This window comes from Scophthalmus maximus, chromosome 5 (assembly GCF_022379125.1).
Source record: "Scophthalmus maximus strain ysfricsl-2021 chromosome 5, ASM2237912v1, whole genome shotgun sequence".
NCBI lineage: Eukaryota > Metazoa > Chordata > Actinopteri > Pleuronectiformes > Scophthalmidae > Scophthalmus > Scophthalmus maximus.
Genome location: NC_061519.1, coordinates 4,244,092 through 4,265,627, shown reverse-complemented (window position 1 = coordinate 4,265,627; position 21,536 = coordinate 4,244,092). Strand labels below are relative to the sequence as shown.

General features: G+C 47.1%; 1 protein-coding gene across 3 annotated transcripts in view; it reads left to right on the top strand.

The window, feature by feature from the left end:
- arid1ab (AT rich interactive domain 1Ab (SWI-like)) overlaps positions 1-21,536 on the top strand; it is a 53,236-nt gene that overhangs the window by 23,186 nt on the left and 8,514 nt on the right. The window contains exons 3-12 of one of the 3 annotated variants that reach the window (XM_047331828.1): positions 860-1,627; positions 2,906-3,016; positions 16,892-17,132; positions 17,875-17,964; positions 18,408-18,578; positions 19,175-19,475; positions 19,990-20,135; positions 20,271-20,374; positions 20,465-20,674; positions 20,784-20,988. In XM_047331828.1, the coding sequence (XP_047187784.1) occupies positions 860-1,627; positions 2,906-3,016; positions 16,892-17,132; positions 17,875-17,964; positions 18,408-18,578; positions 19,175-19,475; positions 19,990-20,135; positions 20,271-20,374; positions 20,465-20,674; positions 20,784-20,988 (2,347 nt within the window). Of the gene's footprint in view, positions 1-859; positions 1,628-2,905; positions 3,050-16,891; positions 17,133-17,874; positions 17,965-18,407; positions 18,579-19,174; positions 19,476-19,989; positions 20,136-20,270; positions 20,375-20,464; positions 20,675-20,783; positions 20,989-21,536 lie in introns of all 3 variants that reach the window. The other 2 variants (XM_047331827.1, XM_047331829.1) reach the window with 2 other exon arrangements.

Sequence of the window (21,536 nt, the reverse complement as noted above, 5' to 3'; positions counted from 1 at the left end):
TGACCGTGAACTCGATAAGTGCCCTGCAGAGAAACAAACTGCCCACCCCCCTCCCACTTGTCGGGCTGATACAATACGGCCACTTCATGTTGTTTTAAATGTGTGGCAATTCTTCACAAGTATTTTCTTTGAATTCTTGAGTATCCACCCAAACCCCCCCCCCCTTTCTTTTATTAATATGTTTCCTCGCAAGGTCAGCACTTTCTCTCTCCATGCTTCTTGAGGGTAATGAAACGAAAACGGCGTATTGAAAAGCTCTCTGCGCGCAGGATCGGGTTGAATATGAAAAGCCCCCATATTGAAGTTCAAGGAGATGAAGTCGAAACTCAATTCTTATTTTCCTGGCTGTAATTTAAAGCAATACACGGCTGAATACCAACACCTAGATGGCTTTGACTGATCAGTTTATATCAAGGAACATACTCCTCTCTCTTACAGACGGAGTGAACAGTTGTCATCTCCCTTTATTCAGAGTAAGACGAAGAGATGCTCTGATTACTCCGCTGAGAATGAAGGGTAAAAAAAAAAATCAAAGAGGTGACTTTGGATTATTTATATATATATATATATATATATATATATATATAAATAAATTTTTTTTTACATCTCTAGAAAGGATCCTGTCAGTGCACAGACCGCTTTCAGGTAGTGATTGATATTCCACCGAGGGTCTGAGGATAGTAAAGCTGTAGTAAAATCTCAGTTCTCTTGAAGAAAGCTGTTTATGTTCACAAGCAATTCAGCTATGCTGGGTTATATTTACACACATACCCTGAGTGGTCCCCCCCGCTTTTTTTGGGTGCTTTTTTTAAGGAGAAGTGTTATTGATCCTAACTGATATTATTGTGTTCATATCTAGATGTCAACCTATGGGCAGCAGGGCCCAGGAGGCTACGGTCAACAGAGCCAGGCCTACTATGGTCAGCACGGCCCCCCACCTCACCCTGGCCAGCAACAGGCCCCTTACCCAGGCCAACCACAGGGCACCTCTGGACCTCCTTACCCCCAGCAGGGCCACCCTTCACAGCCTCCTGGGCAACACGGGCAGCCAGGAGCCCCTTACCAACAATCTCAAGGTCCCCACGGCCCTCCTCCAGGCCAGCCTCCCTATACGCAGCCCTCGCAATCTCAACCGGGACAACCCCCTTATGTTCCTCAGCAGCAGCAGCAGCAGCAGCAGCAGCAGCAGCAGCAGCAGCAGCAGCAGCAGCAGCCGCCGCCGCCATCTCAACAGCAGCAAGGTCCTGGTCCCCAAAGTCAGCAGGGCCCTCAGGGGCAGCCTGGCTACCCACAAGCCCCAGGATCAGGGCAGCCGCCACCGCAGCAAACCCCACAGCAACAGCAAGGGCCTCCACAACAACAACAACCACAGACAGGAGGCCCGCCTCCTCAAGCCCAGCAACCGCCAGGTCATGGCCAACAGGGGCAACCATCACCTTATTCTCAGACACCGCCACTGCAACAGCAGCAACAACAACAACAACAACAACAGCAGCAGCAGGCACAACAACAACAACAACAGCAGCAGGCACAACAACAACAACAACAACAACAACAACAGCAGCAGCAGCAGCAGCAGCAGCAGCAGCAGCAGTCGTCCTATCAGAGGTTTCCTCCTCCTCCACAGGTAACAACACCACACTGATGCTGACACTGCCGTGTCAGCCCCATCTTTGTTTCCAAAGCTTCACGCAGGGGGAGATCACTGACACACGCTCTTTATATTTTACTGTACTTTTTATCAGTGTTTCAATGAAGTTCAGCGCTGCCTTTCAATATTAATGCAAACCAAAATCTGTCTTACTGCAGCTGGTGGTTTTTGTCATATTTGATTTTAGTGTGCAAAAAAAACCCATGCATGGCCATCACACGACTATTTTTTTCCATAACATATCACCTGTGACACTTGTGACACTGGAAAATGTGTTGGATCTCTGTATTTAAATTTTTTTTAAATGTGAAACAGCTATTGGAGGTTCAGGGCTGATTTGTTTCATAACGCCGTGTCCCACTATGAATGCTTTCTGAAGCCTAAGCGCTGTTTGAAGACAACCTACTAAAACCTTTTGTTTCTCAGCCTCTGAAGCAGATAAAAATCATGAAATGAAAACCATTTGAGCTTAAACATTTGTCTTTTATTGCATCTGCCCTGCAAACTGGATATGGCTGTTAAGAAATGAGCTCACGTGTTAAAATTTTCATTTTATTTGAGTTTTTAAAAAAATGTAAATGGTTTACAAAGGTTTATGCTCTGAAGTGTTTTGTTTTTGTTTCCTTCTGATGACCCTGTAATGGTGTGGCATCATCAGACAGGTCAATCTTTGCCTCTAGCTTGTGGTGATACTGGATGTTAATCCCCAAACTCCTCCTCCTCAAGCTTGTGTTTCACCCGGAGCCTTTGCTAGCGGCTCAGACTGCATGCGGACGGCACGCTGTCATCGTTGTTTTCATCCGAGTTACCACTCTAACTCTGCTTCAGTGTATCGCTCCCCTCACTCCGGTCATCGCTCACTGTCTGAACCATGACTTTTTAAAAAAAACGGCATACATTTCGGTTCATTTCATTTCATTCACTTAGTAGAAATTGCTTGTACATCACATCTGGCTCCAAAGGGAGAAGTACAGTATGCAGACGTCGCGGCCGGTCTTAAAAGGGAGACGCGGATCTGTTGCATCTGGTATTAATGGGTTTATTAAAGTTTAACCTTTTTAATTAAAGAGGCTCCTGTCTGTTAAAGGAAGGAGTCAGTTTATTCAAATCACAGTTTGTCACTCATCCAGCCCCGAGGGTCGATCTGTGATTTGTATGTGTTGCTGTACGTGGCAACGAGCCAATGAGTAGTAACCAGATACTTGATTTAGAGTCTGGAGATCACTGCAACATGTCTTTTGTCCCTGTGATCAGGAACTCTCCCAGGATTCCTTTAGCTCCCAGTCCAGCGCTCCTCCCTCCAACCAGCCCATGGCTTCCGGCAAGAGCGAAGACGGCATGCAGGCCCGGCCGTCCAGTCTGCCGGTGAGCCCCTCCGCCATCTTCTTCCGACAACAAGTAACTTGCTCTTATTTTGTAGCAGGGTTTCATCCGCTGGCCTCCCCGGGCCAACCAACCGGGTGTGTAGTTTGAGTTGTAGTTTTTATTCTTACAACTAGAGCCAGTCCAGTAGACGGCCAGAAATAATAGTAGTTATTAATAATGTTGGTCAAAGCAATGAACATGGCATTTTGTTGGAAATGAATAAGGGATTTAACTTGGACTGGCTTTGATTTGTAATGCATAGACATCATTGCACAGCAGTAACATTAAGCCCATAGTAGATGGATGACAGATTGACTGTGTGACTCATATACATATAAATAATACATAGAAATGTGGGGTAAATATGATATTTTTGGAGCCACTCTGCACTCGATTGTCTCCCAAACCCTTTGATGAAGCTGCACCAATCTACTCAGAGCAACGTGATTGACATTTAATGCTGCCTCAGAGCTTATAACCATTGTGGGTATTTCATGATTCACTGGAGTAGAATCAATACTCACTACTACAGACACCAGTGGATTCCCAGCTTTGTTTACCCTTTTTCTGTTGATGCTGCTGAATTACTGACACGAGTCGGTGATGCTGAACACTTCCGACATGTCCTGACATTAACATTTTATTTTCAACGTAGCAATATTTATTGATCCAGTGATGTGGATATTAATGACACAGTAATGAGTAAAAGTAGTCTTAGATATTACAGGAAGAGGTCTCTTCAATATAGATCACACACCTTCCCCTTCTCCAGTGCCTCCAACTTCCTCATACATACTGTACACAACAACAACACGCCGATACCAGGAATGAGTACAAAGTGTTCAAGCAGTGCACGTTTCTACTGACCTTGTTAAAAACACTCTGAGGGGGTGTAGGGGGGGTCGTCATTTCTGCTAGGAAAATATTGTTGAAAGTGAAGTAAATGTGGCATCTGATAGCCCCGTAGCTAAGATAAAGGTGAGAGAAGCCCCTTCCCTCCTCACCCCATCCTCCCCGTTTAAAGAGGTGTCTCGCTCTGACACGTTGCAGTTTCCATGGCAGTGTTTATAGGTCAGACTGCAGAGCTAACCTCATTCTGGGCCTCAGGGAAGGAGAGTGAGAAATGAGATCATTAATGAGAGAGAATGAAAGTGAGAGAGTGGAGTCAGCGGCGAAGGGTTGGGGGGGAATTGAGGGAGTGCAAGCAAATAACTTGAAATAGTCTGAGCGATTGGTTGGAGTGGGAGATTCTGAGACAGAGGGAAGGATGAGAGGCAGCACTGTCTCTGCCAGTAGGGGATGCCCTCAGGATGTGTTTCCCTCCTCTTTTATTTATTTCTCTTATTTATTTATACAACTCTCTGCGGGGCGCAGCCATTGGCCGAGCAGGGCAGGCCAGCTCTATTTTTATTTACACCCCCCCCGATTTCTCGGGGATTCCCTATCGGTGCTGTGTGATTGGCTGTGTGAACCATTAATCTGGCTATGGTAGAGCTGAACGGATCTCCTTTCTCGTCTTCCTCCTCCTCCTCCCCAGCACCTCTGTGGAGAGCAAATGACACCGTGTGCGGATTAGACCACGCTAACGTGACACTAATCACCCTGACAGCCAGAGACAAAACAGCCGAATTGAATCGTACAGGTGTGACGAGTAGATGTGCACCACTGTTATCTGTTTCACCTGGAAACGGACTGGCTTTCATATGGATGGCACAAACTCTGCTAAGAAAAAATGCTAAAAAAAATCGCAACATTTCGCTCCGACAGACCGAAATTTTTCATTTTAATCATTAAAATAAATTGTTCAGAAGAGGATTCATGACTGTTAAAAGCTTCATTAAGCCTAACCCTGATGAATATTGGTTCATGGACTCCATTACCAGTAGGGCTGGACGATCATGGAATGTATCCGTAGCACTGAGGTTTCAAAAAACTGTCAGATATCAAAAAGTTGGCACCGACCGCTTGGCTCCATTCTGACTCCAAATCCGCCAGGGATTAAAGTTCTCCATCACTACGGCAGATTTCAACCTATTTGTATGAGATCAGTGTAGATATTTAGTTAAAAATAATTGAAAATATGTTGAGGGGGCTGTTTTGGGACTGCCAGGTGATTCAGGTTAGTCAGCATGGACATGTCTTTACATGATGGAAGGCCCTGACGTATCGGGAGATCAATCGACCTGTTAAAAAAAAAAAAAGGGCAAGCCTTTCAGTTTATGGTGTAAGACAGATCAGATGGCCAGTTATTTGTCTATTGCATGGTGCGCTACAGTAGAATTCAGTATGACCTCCACACATTTCTGCTGCATCTCAGATATTCAGTAAAACTCATGAAACACATGAAAGCTCACGTAACACGTGAATTCTCATATCATATCATATATGTGGAATGTTATATTTGTTAAGATGGAACAAGATGCCTGTTTTAAGGGTGTCTATCATGATCCAGAAATGCTTTTTTTTATTTTTTAAAGTGGCTGATTTTGGAAAAAAGACCTTCAGTCTCGTTGTCTTATTCTTAAATATAACTGAATGAAAAGGTTCATAATTTTAGACCATGGCAAACTTGTAGTCTGGCTTTATTTTGTTGTCAAACAATTTTAAACACTAATTCATATGAGAGGTAAGATTGTTTTGTTCAAAAGGAAAAAATGTTTTATAGAAAACAGTCATAGAAGAATATGAAAAACATCATGTTGATATTGGTTCTAAAATTGGGATTCGTTTTGACAGGTGGCGTTCACCACTGACAAACATCTTTATTTTCTAACCTCTCAAATATGATATAGTCTGTATTATTTAATTTTCCATTCATCGGTGGATTAATAAACACAGTAGATGGATTATGAAGGAAGTGTTGGGACATTTAACCTTAAATTTACTCAAATAATAGTGATGTTATTCTAATTCAGATACACCTGACAAAATGTTGGCTTCAGATTACAGACCGACGGGTTTAATTTGATAGAAAATAGCTTTACATTTTGTAAGGAGCTGCCGTGATTTCTATCAAGAAGCTTTAATTTGTTTTAATCCACCTCAAAACATTTAGCTACTTGAGTTGCGTTTGCGCAGAGCCAGCCAGACACGGCCTCATCCTGAGTACATATGGGTCTGTTTAAGCCAGGTACTAGAAAACCCAGCGTCTGTCAGGTTGCCGTTGAGGCGGGAATAAAGGGGGAGTGCAGGGGGCTCAGCGCCGGCTGGAACGCACAGGTAGGAAGGCAACTTTCAGCTTGAGAAAAAGGGCTGTTGGTAAGAGGCGGGGGAGGAACAAACACACAGGTGGAACTAGCCGAGCAGGTCGAGCCTGTTCCGGGTTTGTTTTCACCCTGGCTCCAGGACGCGCTCGCACAGTTTAACTGTTAAGTATTTACCACACTGTCTGTTCCCAGGATCTTTACAGTTTTAGGCTGGTGGCCGATGCTAATCTACAACTATTTACGGTGGAAGCAGCACAATAAATAGTACGACTGGAAAGCAGTGGTCCGAAAATATGCCGGTGACCTAATAACATTCAAGGAACTTCTAGGAAAGGAAATGAATTAAGAACCAAGAGGAAGCAGTTTTCTGTTAAATGCTTCACGTTATTGACTTAGTCTATAATGAATAACCACCGTAAAGGTCCACTCCACAGATTCGTACATAGGACACCTTAGTTAATGAGCACAACACAGCCTTTAAAACACTTGTACAAGAGGAACGTTCCAAAGTTTGGGGGGGGGGGGTGATGTCATAGTGATGTCATCAGGCTTATCTCAGCTTCAGATTTTTTTTTTTTTACACAAAATGTTTGAGAGATTTGAGGTGGGCATTTAGGAGGCAGAGAGTGTGTCGTGGAAGATGCTACCCGATTGCATGATTGGAAATGTAGGATCATGTGTTATCGGAGCTCGACTCGTACTGGAAGACTAAAATTCAAGGAAACCCCAGCCTCAGCATCTCCAGTTGTGATTCCAGTCTGTCTCACACAGCTTCATGGCAGTGCAGCACCAAATTGTTGGCAGTGCAGAACCAAATTGTTGGGAGTGCTCTTTTAATGATTCACTCTACCTATTCACGTTCAGTGCTTTTGGAGTCTGACCATCATTTGCAGAAAGGAGCATCATAATAGCAGTCCATTGTTAGTCTACTAATTGATATAGTTAGTCCAGTGTGTTTATTTGGGACAAACGATTATGACAGCCCTTCGGGTATGAGAGTGAGCACAGACAAAAAAGGCCCATCTTCTCCATCGTGGCTGAAGAAGTAGAGCAGGCCCGAGTCAGCGCTGTCACTGTCAGGCTTTTCATGCTCCCTGGATGTGACACTTCCTCTCCATGTCAACCCATGGGAATAACAACCGGACCACTAACCTCCCTCCCACCTTGCCCTTACTCTCTCACTCTCTTTTTTTTTTAATCTCCTTGTCCTCTCCCAGGTCTTTTGTCCCACCCTTTCTCCTCCGTGGGCCCTAATCCCACACGGGACCGCCCCCGCTGGTTGTGGTGCTCCTCTCCTCTCCTCTGACGTGTCTGAATGTGCTCCAGACTTGAGAGGAAGGTCACATGTTGGTCACACACACACTCCACGCTCGAGTTTGTTTTCCTCCGTCCTCCTGCGCCTCATCTGGAGGGGTTTTATTTGGGAGGAAGAGCCAAGGATTTATGCCGTCCGCTTAATTTTTTGTCAGCGATGCATATTTCCCCCATTAATGATGGTGCGAAGGAGTGGACGCACTTTATTTAGCCCTACTTAATTTTCACGGCCTTTCCCAGCAGCTTTAATATGTTGTAGATAAGAGTATTTTTAATGTTGAAGGACATGCAGTGCTGCTGATGCTTTGACGATCATCAACTACAGGTCCTGGTTCGGTGCTGGTCTTCTACATCCCTGTCTGTCAGGACCCCACCCTCGCGAGAATCCAGCCTTGCCCATTGAATTTGCGGAGCTCAAAGACCACCCACTTCACAGCAACAGACCCTCCCCACTTTTATGACCTTAAATGTTAAGTGCAAAGGCTCCTGGTCTGGAACCAAAGGATCTTCCAGTCTTGATCAACTCTGAGTCCCCCCCCCACCCCCCCGCAGTCCCCTCTCCCCTCTCAGCCCAGCCCAGCTCTGCTCTCCTGCGGCAGCTAAGCTTGTTTTTGCGACATAGCTCTGGAGCAATCAGCCTGACAAGGCCGGCCCCCTTTTTTTCCCTCTTCCTCGCAGCCCAACCCCCTCCCTGCCTTTTTCAATATTTGCTGCATTTTTCTCTTTCTTTCTGTTTGTATATACTGAATATAAATATATCTGTTTTTTTAACGCTCTCTGCCTCTCCCTTGTTCCTCTTTCTGTCTAAAATCACGTTTTCTCTTTCCCTCGCCTGCGCCCTCCTCCCCTCTTCCTCCTCCTCTTCCCTTCCTCGTTCTCTCTCTTCTCTCAGTAAATCAGCTTTCATAACGCTGTGCAGCGCAGCCTTGTTTTGCGAAGCTCTGACGCTGGCGGTATTCAGAGTCCGGGGCCAGTTTCCTGTTGCTATTCTGGGGCCCTTTGCTTCCTGTGTGGGCATGTCTTATTCAGCTTCCAGGGTGCCTCTCACTCACTCTCACCCCTCCCTCCCCGCAGCTTGTCTGTTTCTCTCCCCCTGCTCCCTCCCCGTCTCACCCCTTCCCTTTCCTCTGTGATTTTTAATTAATGTACTCGAGAAAATTCAATCTGCTGACAGTGTGTTGTTTTGCATTTGGTTCAGTGAATTGTTTCTCAGCCTGCCGAAACCCCGAGCCCTGTTTTGCTCTTGCGAGCTTGCGCATGGGCACACACACTCTTTCACACACACACCCACACCCACACACACACACACACACACACACGGAGAGAAAACACTCTCCCTCTCCCTTTTGCTCTTCGCTCGCTCGCACACTCTCACAGTCGCGCACTCACTCTCCCATGCCCCTCCCCTCTGCCTCCATTTCTGCTGGGCTGAGCTAGTTTTGCAGCACAAAGACTGTGGCTGACTGCAGCACTGTCTGTCCTCTGCTTTCTCCCGCTCTCGCTGGAACGAGCAGCTGAGCCCGCATGGACGAAACTGACCTTGCAGTGAAATTAACGCTCACGCCATGAAATAACCTCCATATCATTATTTTTCCTTCCACCTCGTCTCTCCAGTTGATTCACCGGTGGCTTCAGTTGCTTTGGTAGCGCCCTCTAGACACGCGATGTGTGTGTGACAGTAGGAGAAGGGGAGGGGCGCTGCTGCTCTGGAAAGCAGGCAGCCTGGATGTAGGGGTCTGGAGCCCTCCCCCCTCCTCCTTGCCTCACCCCAAGGCCTTTCCAGCCCCCTTGGTCCGCCGTATCCCAGCACCCCTTACCTCGGGCTGGGCAGCTGCCTGCCTGACTTGGGCATCTGTGAGCTGCCCTGGGACTCCCTGCTACTATTGTGATCTCAACAAAAGGCCCCCCACGCACACACCATCTCCCCATTATTCACAGCAATCAGACCCCCCCTTCCCTCCCTTTTACCACATCCCCTGCATCTACTAAGTGTTAGCTACACACAGACTGCTGCAGTGTTTGTGTGCTTTGCACCCCCACAGAGAGGTTCAATTAGGCAAATGTGGAGCGTTTAAAAACATAAACAAAAAAAGTACTCCCTTACTTATTGATTAAGATTCATAATTGGCCTTTCTTTTCTTTTTGACTACAAGCCTGTAACATACAGGAAGGTTAAAGCAGAACTGTATTGATCTGTGTCAAATGAAATGTTTGGGGGCGGGGGTTTATGCCTTAGCAGCACAAGACTCTTCTTCTACATTTGGCTGGTTCACCGTTTCATCTTGTACTTTTCGGACCGTGTTGTTATCCATCCCACGTGGCTGCTTGTGATAAAGTAGCAGTGTAATGATGATCTCTGGGGAGCTGAAGCCAGTTTGTCTGTGAAGGTAGCAGACATAGTGTCTGTGGCACCGATAGTCCAGGCATGATATCTAATCCCAGCAGGGTGCTCCCGGGCTTGGAGCACTGAGTCACCCTGCTGGTGTTGTCACTGTCCACATCAGTTGTTAGCCTACGTTTTGGAGAAATGAAATGACACAACCCTGACGTGTTGGATTTCAAAAACTTGACTGTGAGAACAGCGGCCGTCTGCTTAATAGTTCGTATCTATGTCCTGGTGTGGACTGGTTACAGGTTGCTTGTTGCATCTTTAGGGGATCTTGACTGAGAGTTTCTCATCAGCCTTGTGCTGTATGTGAAACCCTGTAATGGCTGTATGAGGTAGGGGCCTGCCTTGCTTCTCCTCCTTTCTCCACTTCTTCACTCATAGTGGGATGGGAGTGCCCCCTTATGGTTGAGCTCAGCCCTGCAAACCTGGAGCTGGGGCTGAAACTGCCTCTCTCCGAGCCTTCGATGGACCTCCCAGAACCCCCCCTTGTCGCTCCTCCACGGCCCCTGGGTGTAGGTGGGACCCTCGGTTTGGTGGCTGTGGGTAACAGCGACGCCCACATGTCAGTCTTCTTATTCATCATCTGGACATGTTCCTGCTGTCATCCCATGGTTATGCAGCATGGAGGCGACTCAGGTGCTTTCTTAGACCAGACGGCCTAGATTTTATTTTGTCCGAGGACCTACAGTCTTGTCTGTCGTCTGTCTGAAGTGCTCCGATCGTGACGTGGAGATACTGTGCATCAGGGCTCACTGGAGTCAAGTCAGCAATGGTCACAGACAGAGCTGGGAGAGAGAGAAGAGAAACCCCATCATGAATCTTCTGTTTTAAATGAAGAGAGGACTTTTTTCGGATGACCCCATTCGGTATCAAACGCCCACTTTACCCTGAAGCTAACGATAGACTTCACAGTGCTCAGTCACTTCAACACATAAACATAAGGGACTTGGGAAAGGACAGCAAATAAGCTCAAGGTTTTGTCTTCTTGTGTTTGTCCACTGTTCTGTGTTTGTGTGCGTGCGTGTCTCCCAGGCTTCCTCAGCGCCAAAGGCCCGGAGGCTGAGTGTGTAATTAAAGTGGTGGCGGTGGTGGAGCGGGAGCGAGGAGGGAAGGGGATGGGGGGAGGGGGCGGTGGGGGCAGCTTTGGTGCGTCTGCGTTTCCTGTAACAATGATGGGCTTCTTCTTTTGTAGTAGCTGACTGCACTGTGACCCTGCCAGGCACGCAGGGAGGCCACAGAGAGAGAGAGAGAGAGAAAGACAGGGATGGCAGCAACAGGGGGAGGGACTGTATCGGCTCTAATGTGTCAGCCACGTGGATCACAGTAACCATGGCAGCCCTTGAGATGCAGCCAGGTTCTTTTTTTTTCTTCCCTCCTCCCCTCTTCCTCTATCTCTCCAACCTCCCTCTACCTACTCTCTCTTCCTCAGCTATCACCTCACCACAGAGGATGTGTGAGCGTGCACGTCTGGAGTGAGCAAGTCCCCACCCCCCCCACCCCACCCCACCCCACTTCCTCCTCTACCCCCCCTGCATATTGTGTTTAGCATCTGGAGGCCTGAGAAGAAGGAAGCCTGCCAGCGAGACGGCTGGTGAAACCGTGAAGTCTGAGAATGACAGAAGAGTGGGTCAGGGAGAGTGTGTGACTGAGGGATGAACTCTGCCCCCCCTCCCCTCCCTTCCTCTCCCTCCTTACCACCTTCAACACTGGATCTAGTTACACTACTGGCCAGGGTCACACATTCCAGATATGTTTCATTATCTCAGGGCCGCTACGCTAACTCTGTCCTCCCACTTTCTGTTTCTCATAACGTGGGGGGGGGGGGAGAAAAAGAAATCGGCCGGCTCGGCAGACTAATGGCTCTGGTCGGGCTTGATTGATTCAGTGAAGTAATCTGCAAATGGAATACATTAGGACGGGGGAGAGGAGAGCAGATGACTCAGACAGCACAGGCACACTCAGAAGAGCAGTGGAGAATATAGGAATTGTGGAAAGAGTAAAAGATCGTCTGCCATTTTCCACATTCACGAACAACAATTGCATCATAAGAGAAATTAGATTGAATTGTTTTAGTTTATTTTACCAAATGATTTGCCGTCGTGTAAATCTTGTCTTTTCTCCGCTCGTCAAACCCTCAAACATTGCGAAGACTGTTGTGCTGTTCTCAGCTTTATAGTTCCATGTTAGGCAGTGCTGGGGAAAAAGCACAAAATGGCTGCCACAGAGAGAAGCTACCACAGAAAGAACTGCAGCTCTCTCCTTCTCTCCACCACTCAGCCTCTTGCTCTCCCTTCATGCAGGAGAAAAAAATCATATTTGTGTATGTTTTTTTCTGGACACTCGTCTTATCAACTGTTACATGTGTCATTGATAATACTATTGTAACCTTCCTCCCTGCCCCCCCATACACACACACACAGACACACTCAAACACACACACACCCTCCAAGTTAGCCACTCCACCGAGCCTTGACTCCTTGCTGAGCCTGATCCGTGTCCTCTTCATCATTTGCCTTCCAATAATGAGCAGGTTGAGTAGCAGAGCGTCGGCAGCATCAGTATCACCGACCAACCCCCACTCCCCACTCCCCATCCCCCCCGCCTTTCCCCTTGCTGTCCGGCTTGTGCAGTCAGCAGAACAGGCTGGTGCTGTGCAGTATTGAGCTGGGAAAAATCAATGACTGCAGAGTGGGAGTAGGTAGGAGCTAACGTGTACGTGCGTGTGCATGTGTGTGGTTTGTCTGACTATATTCATGGGGTCCAAAAACCGAAAATCCCACAATTCTTAGTGGGGAACAAAATGCTGGATCCCGTAAGTTTACATGGCTGTTTGAGGACTGAGACTTGGTTTTAGTGTTTGGAATAAACTGAGGTTTAGTTCAGGGTTAGGGTATAAGTTATGCTTTATGTGAGTGACGGGTCTCCACAAAGATGTGTGTGTGTGTGTGTGTGTGTGTGTGTGTGTGTGTGTGTGTGTGTGTGTGTGTGTGTGTGTGTGTGTGTGTGTGTGTGTGTGTGTGTGTGTGTGTGTGTGTGTGTGTGTGTGTGTGTGTGTGTGTGTGTGTGGAGTGCTTCGGCCTGTCCAGGCTGAGTGATAGGAGCTGTCAGTTGTCAGATATTGTCAAAATGCTAAAGAGGTCGCCCTCTACGCATGTAGTACATGTGAATATTTTGTACGATTTTCAATGTTTTTTTTTTGTTGCTTTGCCCAGTTTTATTTATTATTCTTTCGGAGCAATAAACCATTTGATTCAGTCGTAAGAAGCCTCCTTCAGGAAGGCTTCTGTTATTGCAAAAGTGTCAGATGCAATTTGTCAGACGTGTACTAGTGCCAATGATCCTCTACTGATACTAAATCATTACCTGCTTTAATATCTTACTTATGAACATGAACACGAGGAGCTACAAAACCCTACTTCTTCTCCTATTCAACAGACAAAGCCAAGCATCTCAAATGATAAAGAGTTACTTAACACACAATTCACCCTTTTGATTGAGTTAATTACACGAACAGTAAGTTATCATTCTGTCGACTGATCCGTGTGGCGGTCTGGAGTGTTCACGTCAGAGGCCGCTCTTTGTCGTCTTCCAGAGGAGTTCTGTCCCCCACACCAAAGGAAATCCTTGTCAATCTGACTAATGATGAAGTAGAAAAAAATTATTATTTCCTTTTGTGGTGTTCTGTAAAGAGATGTCAACGAAATAAATCATCTTTTTTCTTTCTGGAAAAGGTGAAATAAATGGTTGTTTCACTGCCACAGGTCACTGAGGCCGAGTACTTGCCCCAAGTTCTGACTCTGCCTGGATAAATATTTAAGTGATATATATATTTAAGCAATAGCTCACGACAGCCCGTGGCATACGCTGATAATATCAGAGTTAAGGGGCGTTGTTCGGCGACCCCTTTTAATTGTGATACAATGACTTCTTTTATTTTTTTATTTCCTCAAAAAAGTAGTCCTCCTGGCTGCCTGCACAGTGCACGGCAGTTGCTATGCAACACACTCTAGCGTTCCTCAGAAAGAAGGCTATGAGACGGTAGCTTGGTTCGCCGGTGATTTTAAGTTCGCAGGCTACTGTGGCCCACACCTAAACTACAACCATTCAACCTACCGTTGAGCTCTCGTAAGTTTCCTTAACTTCGCTACTCACGTCTACTCACGTCGTACTTCCGCAGTCGCGGAGTGATACGGACCTGTGTAAACTGATTCTAAGTCAGAGCCGTTGTATACGCTCATTCTACCACGGCTATGAACCAATCAGATCTTTTTATTTGAGCTGCCCGTTTTACAAATTAAGTCATTGCCATCCTGTGGTCATTTAGATTTCCTAGAACCATAGTTACAGACTTGTTCCCCAGGAAGTTGTTCATCCGAGGCAAAAAGGCCCGATCAGCCTGCCGATGAATTTGATCGACGGTCAAAGCAGCGGCTTCACTAAACATGAAGACTTTGACTCTGTTTGTTTTTTTGGGTTAGGGTTAAGATATTTTTTGGGGCATTTTTATGCTTTTTTTGATAGGATACAGGAGAGGGGAGAGAGTGGGGAGGACATTAAGCAAATGGCCACGGTTGGAGTCGAACCCATGGCCGCTGCAGGAGCACTCCAGCCTCCGGTCGGGCGCCAGTGCTCCTCACTGAGCTAGCCGACGCCCCTCAGTTTGTTTTTATGACGTGACCTGGTCGTGGTGAATTCACTTCTACGACAACACAATGCTGGAAATCCTGAGTTTCACAATTCACTGGTTTGAAGTCGGGGATTCGAAAATCAATTGAGAAAAGTGCATTCACTAACAATTTGCAACCATAAAAACCATAATGATTTAGAGCAGGACCATGCCCCAGTATAGAGTGTCTGAGGTAAAAGTGGTAACACTTAAATTTGTTTCTCTAATTTTGTGAAATTTCTTGTAGATTTTCAATCATCTCCATCTAATTCTGCTTTTACCACGAATCCCTGTTTTAAAAAGCAGTTCTGCACTCTTCCCCGTCAATACTCTGTCTGTCCCTCTTTCGGTCTCATGATCGAAGTGTGTGTCTGCCTTGTGCGGCCGTCCATAGTGTCCTCCTGCTGAGATGTCACTCTCTCTAGAAATTGACCTCTGACCTTTTTGTCCCGGGGCCTTCAGACGGAGCCCTCTGTCAGATGACCGGTCTTGTGATGTCTGACCGGCGGTGGTGGTGGTGGTGGTGGTGGTGATGGTGCCGGTTGGGAAGAGCGAGGTCAGCTGACGATGCTTGCTGCTGGGAAAAGGCTCCCGCCACGGTTGCTTAAGCACGGAATGCCACACTGTTTTGATCTCTGCTCTCTGGCACAGAGTATTAAGATCTCACCGCTCTGGGTCGTTCACGCAGCATGGCTGTGCCTCGTGCCTGACCTTTTTTTTACATTTGCAACCCCCCGCCGCTGGGTTTTGCATGGTTATAAAGCTGACACATCTACGGTGTCGGTCAGAAAGACACACCGCACAGGTTTGTGCAGTCACCCAAAGTGAGGGAAAGGAAGAGGTGTATGGAGGGCAGAGGGAATGGGGCGGAGGGGGTGGTTGGTTGGATTCTGAATCAGCGTTCTCCTCCTGTCACTCCCTCTGGGGTTCCTCCATCAGGTCATGTCCCAAAAATAGCAACGGGCGCCGTTTCAAGTGCAAAACCGCCGGCTTCGAGGCTGCAGCCAGCTTGCGAGTGTGAGATTTCTATGGAAATAGTTGGCCACCTTCCAATGAGTGTTTTTTTTTCTCCCCTCCTCCTCCTCCCTCCCATTTTTTTTCCCTCTGCTGATGTGACTGGCAGATGAGCTTGCATTTCTGAGCAAGCACATGGGCTCCACGTGAGTGGCCAGTGTGTAAACATTCACCTTCCCACAAACATAATCATCGCCGGCTGCCTCTCCTCCCTTCCTCCCTACCTTCCTGCCTGCCTTTGTGTCACAGCCAAGCGAGGCTCAATAACAACACCACATGGCACCAGGGCCTGAACCCCCAGCACCAATTATTTCAACTGGCTCCCAAGATGACTTGCTTCAAATACCCCCATCCCCCCTCCCTCCCTCTCTCTCTCTCTTTGCGAGCCACACAAACTGAGTTCTCCTTGCCAAGAAGGATCATTATGGGAGTTATGTGGAGTATTTTTAGAAGCATAGAAACAGAAGTGATAGTACCTGAATTTGTGTTTACACTATGGCGAAGAATAACAGACAAAGGTTCCCGTAACACATCGGTGGTCATTTGGATTTTCACTTACTTGACTTTGATTTGACTCTGACATGAAAAGCTCACACCCTCCTCTTACAAATATGTGCAGGGAAAAAAATAACAACAACCTGAATCTGAACCGTATTTTTCCAATATCTTATTCAGATTTTCTCCAGCTCTGAGTCAGACTGAGACTTTATTTACATTCCTGCTCTCACACGAACCCCCGACACACTGACACGCACAGGGAGACGGATGTGCCTCTGATGTTGTGTGTAGGTTTTTCCCCACTTAATTTCCCACTGACTTTGTTATGATAATTGCAGCTTCCCCAAAGGGTTTCAGAGGATAATTTGTTTGATGGGTGGGGTTTTTTTTGTCTTATGAACATTGATTTTTCATCAAGCGATCGCCATCAAATTGTCAGATTGCATTACAAATAGTGCAATGAATGAAACGCGTAAAGCAATAAGTTGTATATCATGCTTTATTACAGGGTTTAACCAAAGACGAAAACAAAATTGACTTTATTTAAAGTTACCACCTCAGTTTTTACAGAAATCACAGTGTCTGTTTGCCAGTGAGATTTTTTAAAATACACACAAAATCCAATAATGCCATGCCATATTCTTTCTTTTTGAACATGATTCATTATTAGTTAGAAACAGAGATAGATAGACTTGCGGACACCCAGTGAGATAAAAGTTGAGACAAATTTAATTTCCCCGCTGTAATTAAAATCCATAATTAACCCCGCGTGGCCCGTCTCGTTTCAGGACCTGTCGGGCTCCATCGACGACCTGCCCACCGGTACAGAGGGGGCCCTGAGCCCAGGCGTCAGCACTTCGGGCGTGTCCAGCAGCCAGGGCGAGCAGAGCAACCCCGCCCAGTCGCCCTTCTCCCCACACACTTCGCCCCACCTGCCAGGCATACGCGGGCCCTCGCCGTCGCCTGTGGGTTCGCCCGCCAGTGTCACCACTTCCCGCACCGGCCCCCTGTCCCCCGCTGCTGTGCCAGGTAATGTGTGAAGTTTGATATGAAGAAAACTGTTTTATTCTGAGTATCTATATGTTACAAGAGGTTTTACTGTTCTCTTGAAATGACGGATTTCTTTGTTGCCTCGTTTATAGGTTTTCATTATAACATCCTGTACATCCAAACCACATTATCAAACATGTCTGCACTTGAAATTCTCCATCTTCTTTTCTTTCTTTTCTTTTTTCAATTGTTTGTAATGTTCAGTCACAAAAATAGTGAATCTTGCTTCAGTGTATTTATGCATTTATTTAAGACCTTAAATCTCTGAAATTCAGCATAAAACACACACAAGGGATCAACAGTGATGAACCTCCAGGTCAGAAATTATATCGAGCAGAAAACAAGAAATGAGAAAACGGGGTCCAAAGGCGCGTACCCTCTGTCATCACACGATAGGATAAAAACTTTACTGACAAAATATATAAGGACAAAAGGCAAATGAACATTATGCAGTGTGTAGAGTTGGATGCTGACGTGAAACATCCAGTAAACAAACGGGTGACGGATTTAGAGCATTAATTCAGAATTTTGCTCACTCACACATACAGTGGATCATATTTGTAATTTCCTGAAGCGACTTGATGCAAACTTTGTTTCTCCCACACGTGGCGACAGAGTTTTTGTTGTTATTCTGACGGTCGGAATTTCAAACCTGAAGCACAGACTATAGAAAAAAACATGGCAGTGAGATCTGAGTCCCTGTGCTGTTGCCGTCCTCCAGGTAATCAGATGCCTCCGAGGCCCCCAAGCGTTCAGTCGGACAGCATCATGCACTCTTCCATGAACCAGTCAGCCATGGGCCAGGACAGGGGTGAGTGTGGACACATGCACATACATTCAAATATTCAAGTATTGAAATCCCTCACGAAGGGAAAACCTTTTTGAGAGAAACCCCTCATCTGCCGAGTGGCCAACCGTGTGGAAGAATATGTGCCCCGCATCCTCAGCAGCTTTTTTTTTTTTAGGTGTGATTGTTTGAATTTGCTCGTCTCCCTGCCTTCTGTTAAAACACTCTCTCCGGCTCCATCTTTTTAATGTGCTTATAGTCCACTTGCCAGGTCAAATGAGGGTAGCAGCAGACAGACGCACTGCAACTGCTGTGTGTTAGTGAGAAACTGAAGAGCTGAGTTCTTCACACAGAGACATAATGTGTTATGTAGTGGTATGTTAAGCAGATGCAGTTTTTTATTTTAATTTTTATTTTAATAAATTGCTGAAAGTATGCATCTAATGTTGTCTCCAAATCCTCCCCAGTGTACATGCGTAACCCTCAGATGCCTCCATACGGGTCCCCTGGACAGCCTGGCTCCGCCTTATCTCCACGCCAGTCTTCAGGAGGCCAGATGCATGCTGGGATGGGACCCTACCCCCAGAACAATTCTATGGGGAACTACGGGCCTCAGGGGGCCCAGTATGGCCCACAAGGTGAGGCCCAGGTGCAGGGGCATGGGTGGCGCTGCTTTAAAAGGCTCTCGAAGATTAATATAATAGCAGTGGAGAGGGGGAGAGCACAGCGCTGAGTGGAGCACTCTACTCCATCAGGGTTATTTTTTCAAATCCTAAAAATATTATGAATGAGTTTTCACTTGTCACCCTTCGACCATCGTGGTTTCATAGATAGCCCATATATATATATTTTTTTTAAAGCTTTGAAGTTTGCTCTCACTTCATATATTTATGAAATGATATCACTTCACTTTGAAGTCTCGGATGGTTTCTGTGGGCTTTGAAGAAGTTCTGCTATGAGTCAGAGCAGCGAGGAGCCCGGGACAGATAAAGCCTGGCTTCATCAGGCTGCTTGTCAGAGCAGGCAGCTCCGGGGTAAATTTAGAGCCCCGCTGCTGAAACTCTTCATCTCATCAGTGAGAAATGAGTTGAAGTTCTTCCGCAGATTTCTCTCTGTTTTACACCGAGAGACAATTTACACAAACAGAAACCCAGCAGGTTGCCATAAAATCCCATCAGACGAGTTTGCGCACCAGGCTAAGATCTAAATCTCTGTCCATCTCTGACCCCTCCAGGTTACCCCAGGCAGCCCGGCTACACAGGGATGCCCAACGCTAACTACCCCACTGGTCCCGGCATGGGCGGCTCCATGAACCCCATCCCCGGTCAGGGCAGCGGGGCTCCTTATGGAAACATGCCACCCGGTAGGATAGGCCCGGGCCAGATGGGCACTCGGCCCTACGGTCCCGGCATGGCCGCCAACATGGCCGGCATGCCGCCTCAGGTGGCGTCCGGGATGTGTCCCCCTCCGGGCATGAACCGGAAGGATGGCGGCCCCGCCATGCATCACGGACCCACCAACTCCATACACAACAGGTGGGTGTTTTACAGCGACTGTCTGCATCCGTTTCGATGAGTCATACCGGAGCACTTTACTGTATTAAGACTCTTGAACTTCAAGAGTTTTTTATTTTTTCATCTTTTTAGCTGTGTGTGTGTCTTTGCTTGTATGTGATCATGAAACATGATTGGTCCTGTATAATGCAGGCCACTCATTTGTGTGTTTCGGTTTCTGAGTGTGCTGCAGAGTAGATGGCAGGAGACCAAACTCAAAAAGGAAAAAATAATGGAGAGAGCAGGAAAAGGTTTCTGAGAGCAGGGAGTCTCTTCTTTCCCCCAGAGAGCGCGCCGGCTCCGCTCACAGAGAGACACTCGCGGGGCAGTTGCTGGGATTATATGAAGTAAATTGATGTTTCAAACAGCAAGCCATGAAAATGAAGACAGACTCGCAGATCTTTATTTTGTTGCGATAACTATACAATTTTATCTGCTGGATGTCTCGGTTCTCCCAGTGCTCCTTCTAAAAAAACGAAACCTTTCTCCTCTCTAGGCCACCAGGTTACCCAAACATGTCCCAGGGCATGATGGGAACAGGCTCTCCGTACGGGCCCGGCATGAACAGCATGCACGGAATGATGAACCAGGCAGGGCCAGGGCCGTACCCAATGGGAGCAAACATGGCCAACAACACCCCTGGTGAGTAAAAGCTATACTTGAGCCCTGATTTTGGTTGGTTTTAGCACTACTTGTATGTTTTGTCCATAAAATGTTTTTTATAGACTGGCAATCTCTTTATTTTTATGCCCTCTCTTATTACCTCTAAATACGCAGGAATGGCTCCCAGTTCAGAGTTTGGCATGGACAAAATGAACCCCACTCAGAAGATAAACAACAAAGTGGAAGGGACTCCAAAGCCCGAGCCCAAAAAGGTAAAAGTGAGTACGCGCAATGAAATTCTTGTCGCCCATCAGATCATTTTCCTCCCAACTCCCAACATGATTTCCTCTCGTCGTCTCATCCCATAGAAGTCAAGCTCGTCCACCATCACCAACGAAAAGATTACTCGTCTGTACGAGCTCGGCCCCGAGCCGGAGAGGAAGATGTGGGTGGACCGGTTCCTGGCCTTCGCCGAGGAGAAGGCCATGGGCATGAACAACCTCCCCGCCGTGGGACGCAAGCCCCTCGACCTCTTCAGACTCTACGTGTCCGTCAAAGAGATCGGCGGCCTGACCCAGGTATGCCTGAGTTTTTTACAAATCCAACCGGGCAGCTTTTCTGCTGCTCTGGAGGCTGTTTGGGTTTTGCAGCTATGTGAGCCTCCTCCTTCCTTCTGACGCCCACCAGGTGAACAAGAACAAGAAGTGGCGGGAGCTGGCCACCAACCTGAACGTGGGCACGTCGAGCAGCGCGGCCAGTTCGCTCAAGAAGCAGTACATCCAGTGTCTGTACGCCTTTGAGTGCAAGATCGAGCGAGGCGAGGACCCGCCCCCGGACTTCTTCAACACGGACACCAAAAAGAACCAGGCGAAGGTCCAGCCTCCCAGCCCAGGTGAGCATCCGGCGTCCCGCCACACCTCGTCACCGTCCGGTTCACCTTTTTAAATAAACTGCACTCTGATTGAATCAATGAGCACTTATTTCATGTCTCCCATGGGTGCGCTGTGGTTTTTGATGCAGTTCAAGACATTCTCCTCACTCTATGTTTCTCTCATCCTCCGTGTATAAACTACTGTTTTATATTATCCTATTAATTACACTGTTAACAGACAGTCATAGAGCATTGTTTGTCAGCTCCTTGTATGTGGTTGCCATCCTGCATAAATCACAGTAGTTCTGCCGTATATTAGAGGAGCAAATGGCAGCGGCGTGGCTGTAAGCCATGGCAGCGCACTTGCATCCTCTGGACACTTCCTCGATCGCATCTCTTGGGGGGGAAACCCTCTTTTGGCATTTGCACAGGACGCGGCGAACGTCTCCCCTTGCGCCGGTTCTTGTGCGAACAGCGACGCAAGCGTCATGCCAAATCTTTCAATGAACTCTGACTGTTGGATCAAAAAGTCATCGTGTTTAACTGGCAGTCAGTCATACCAGGATGGA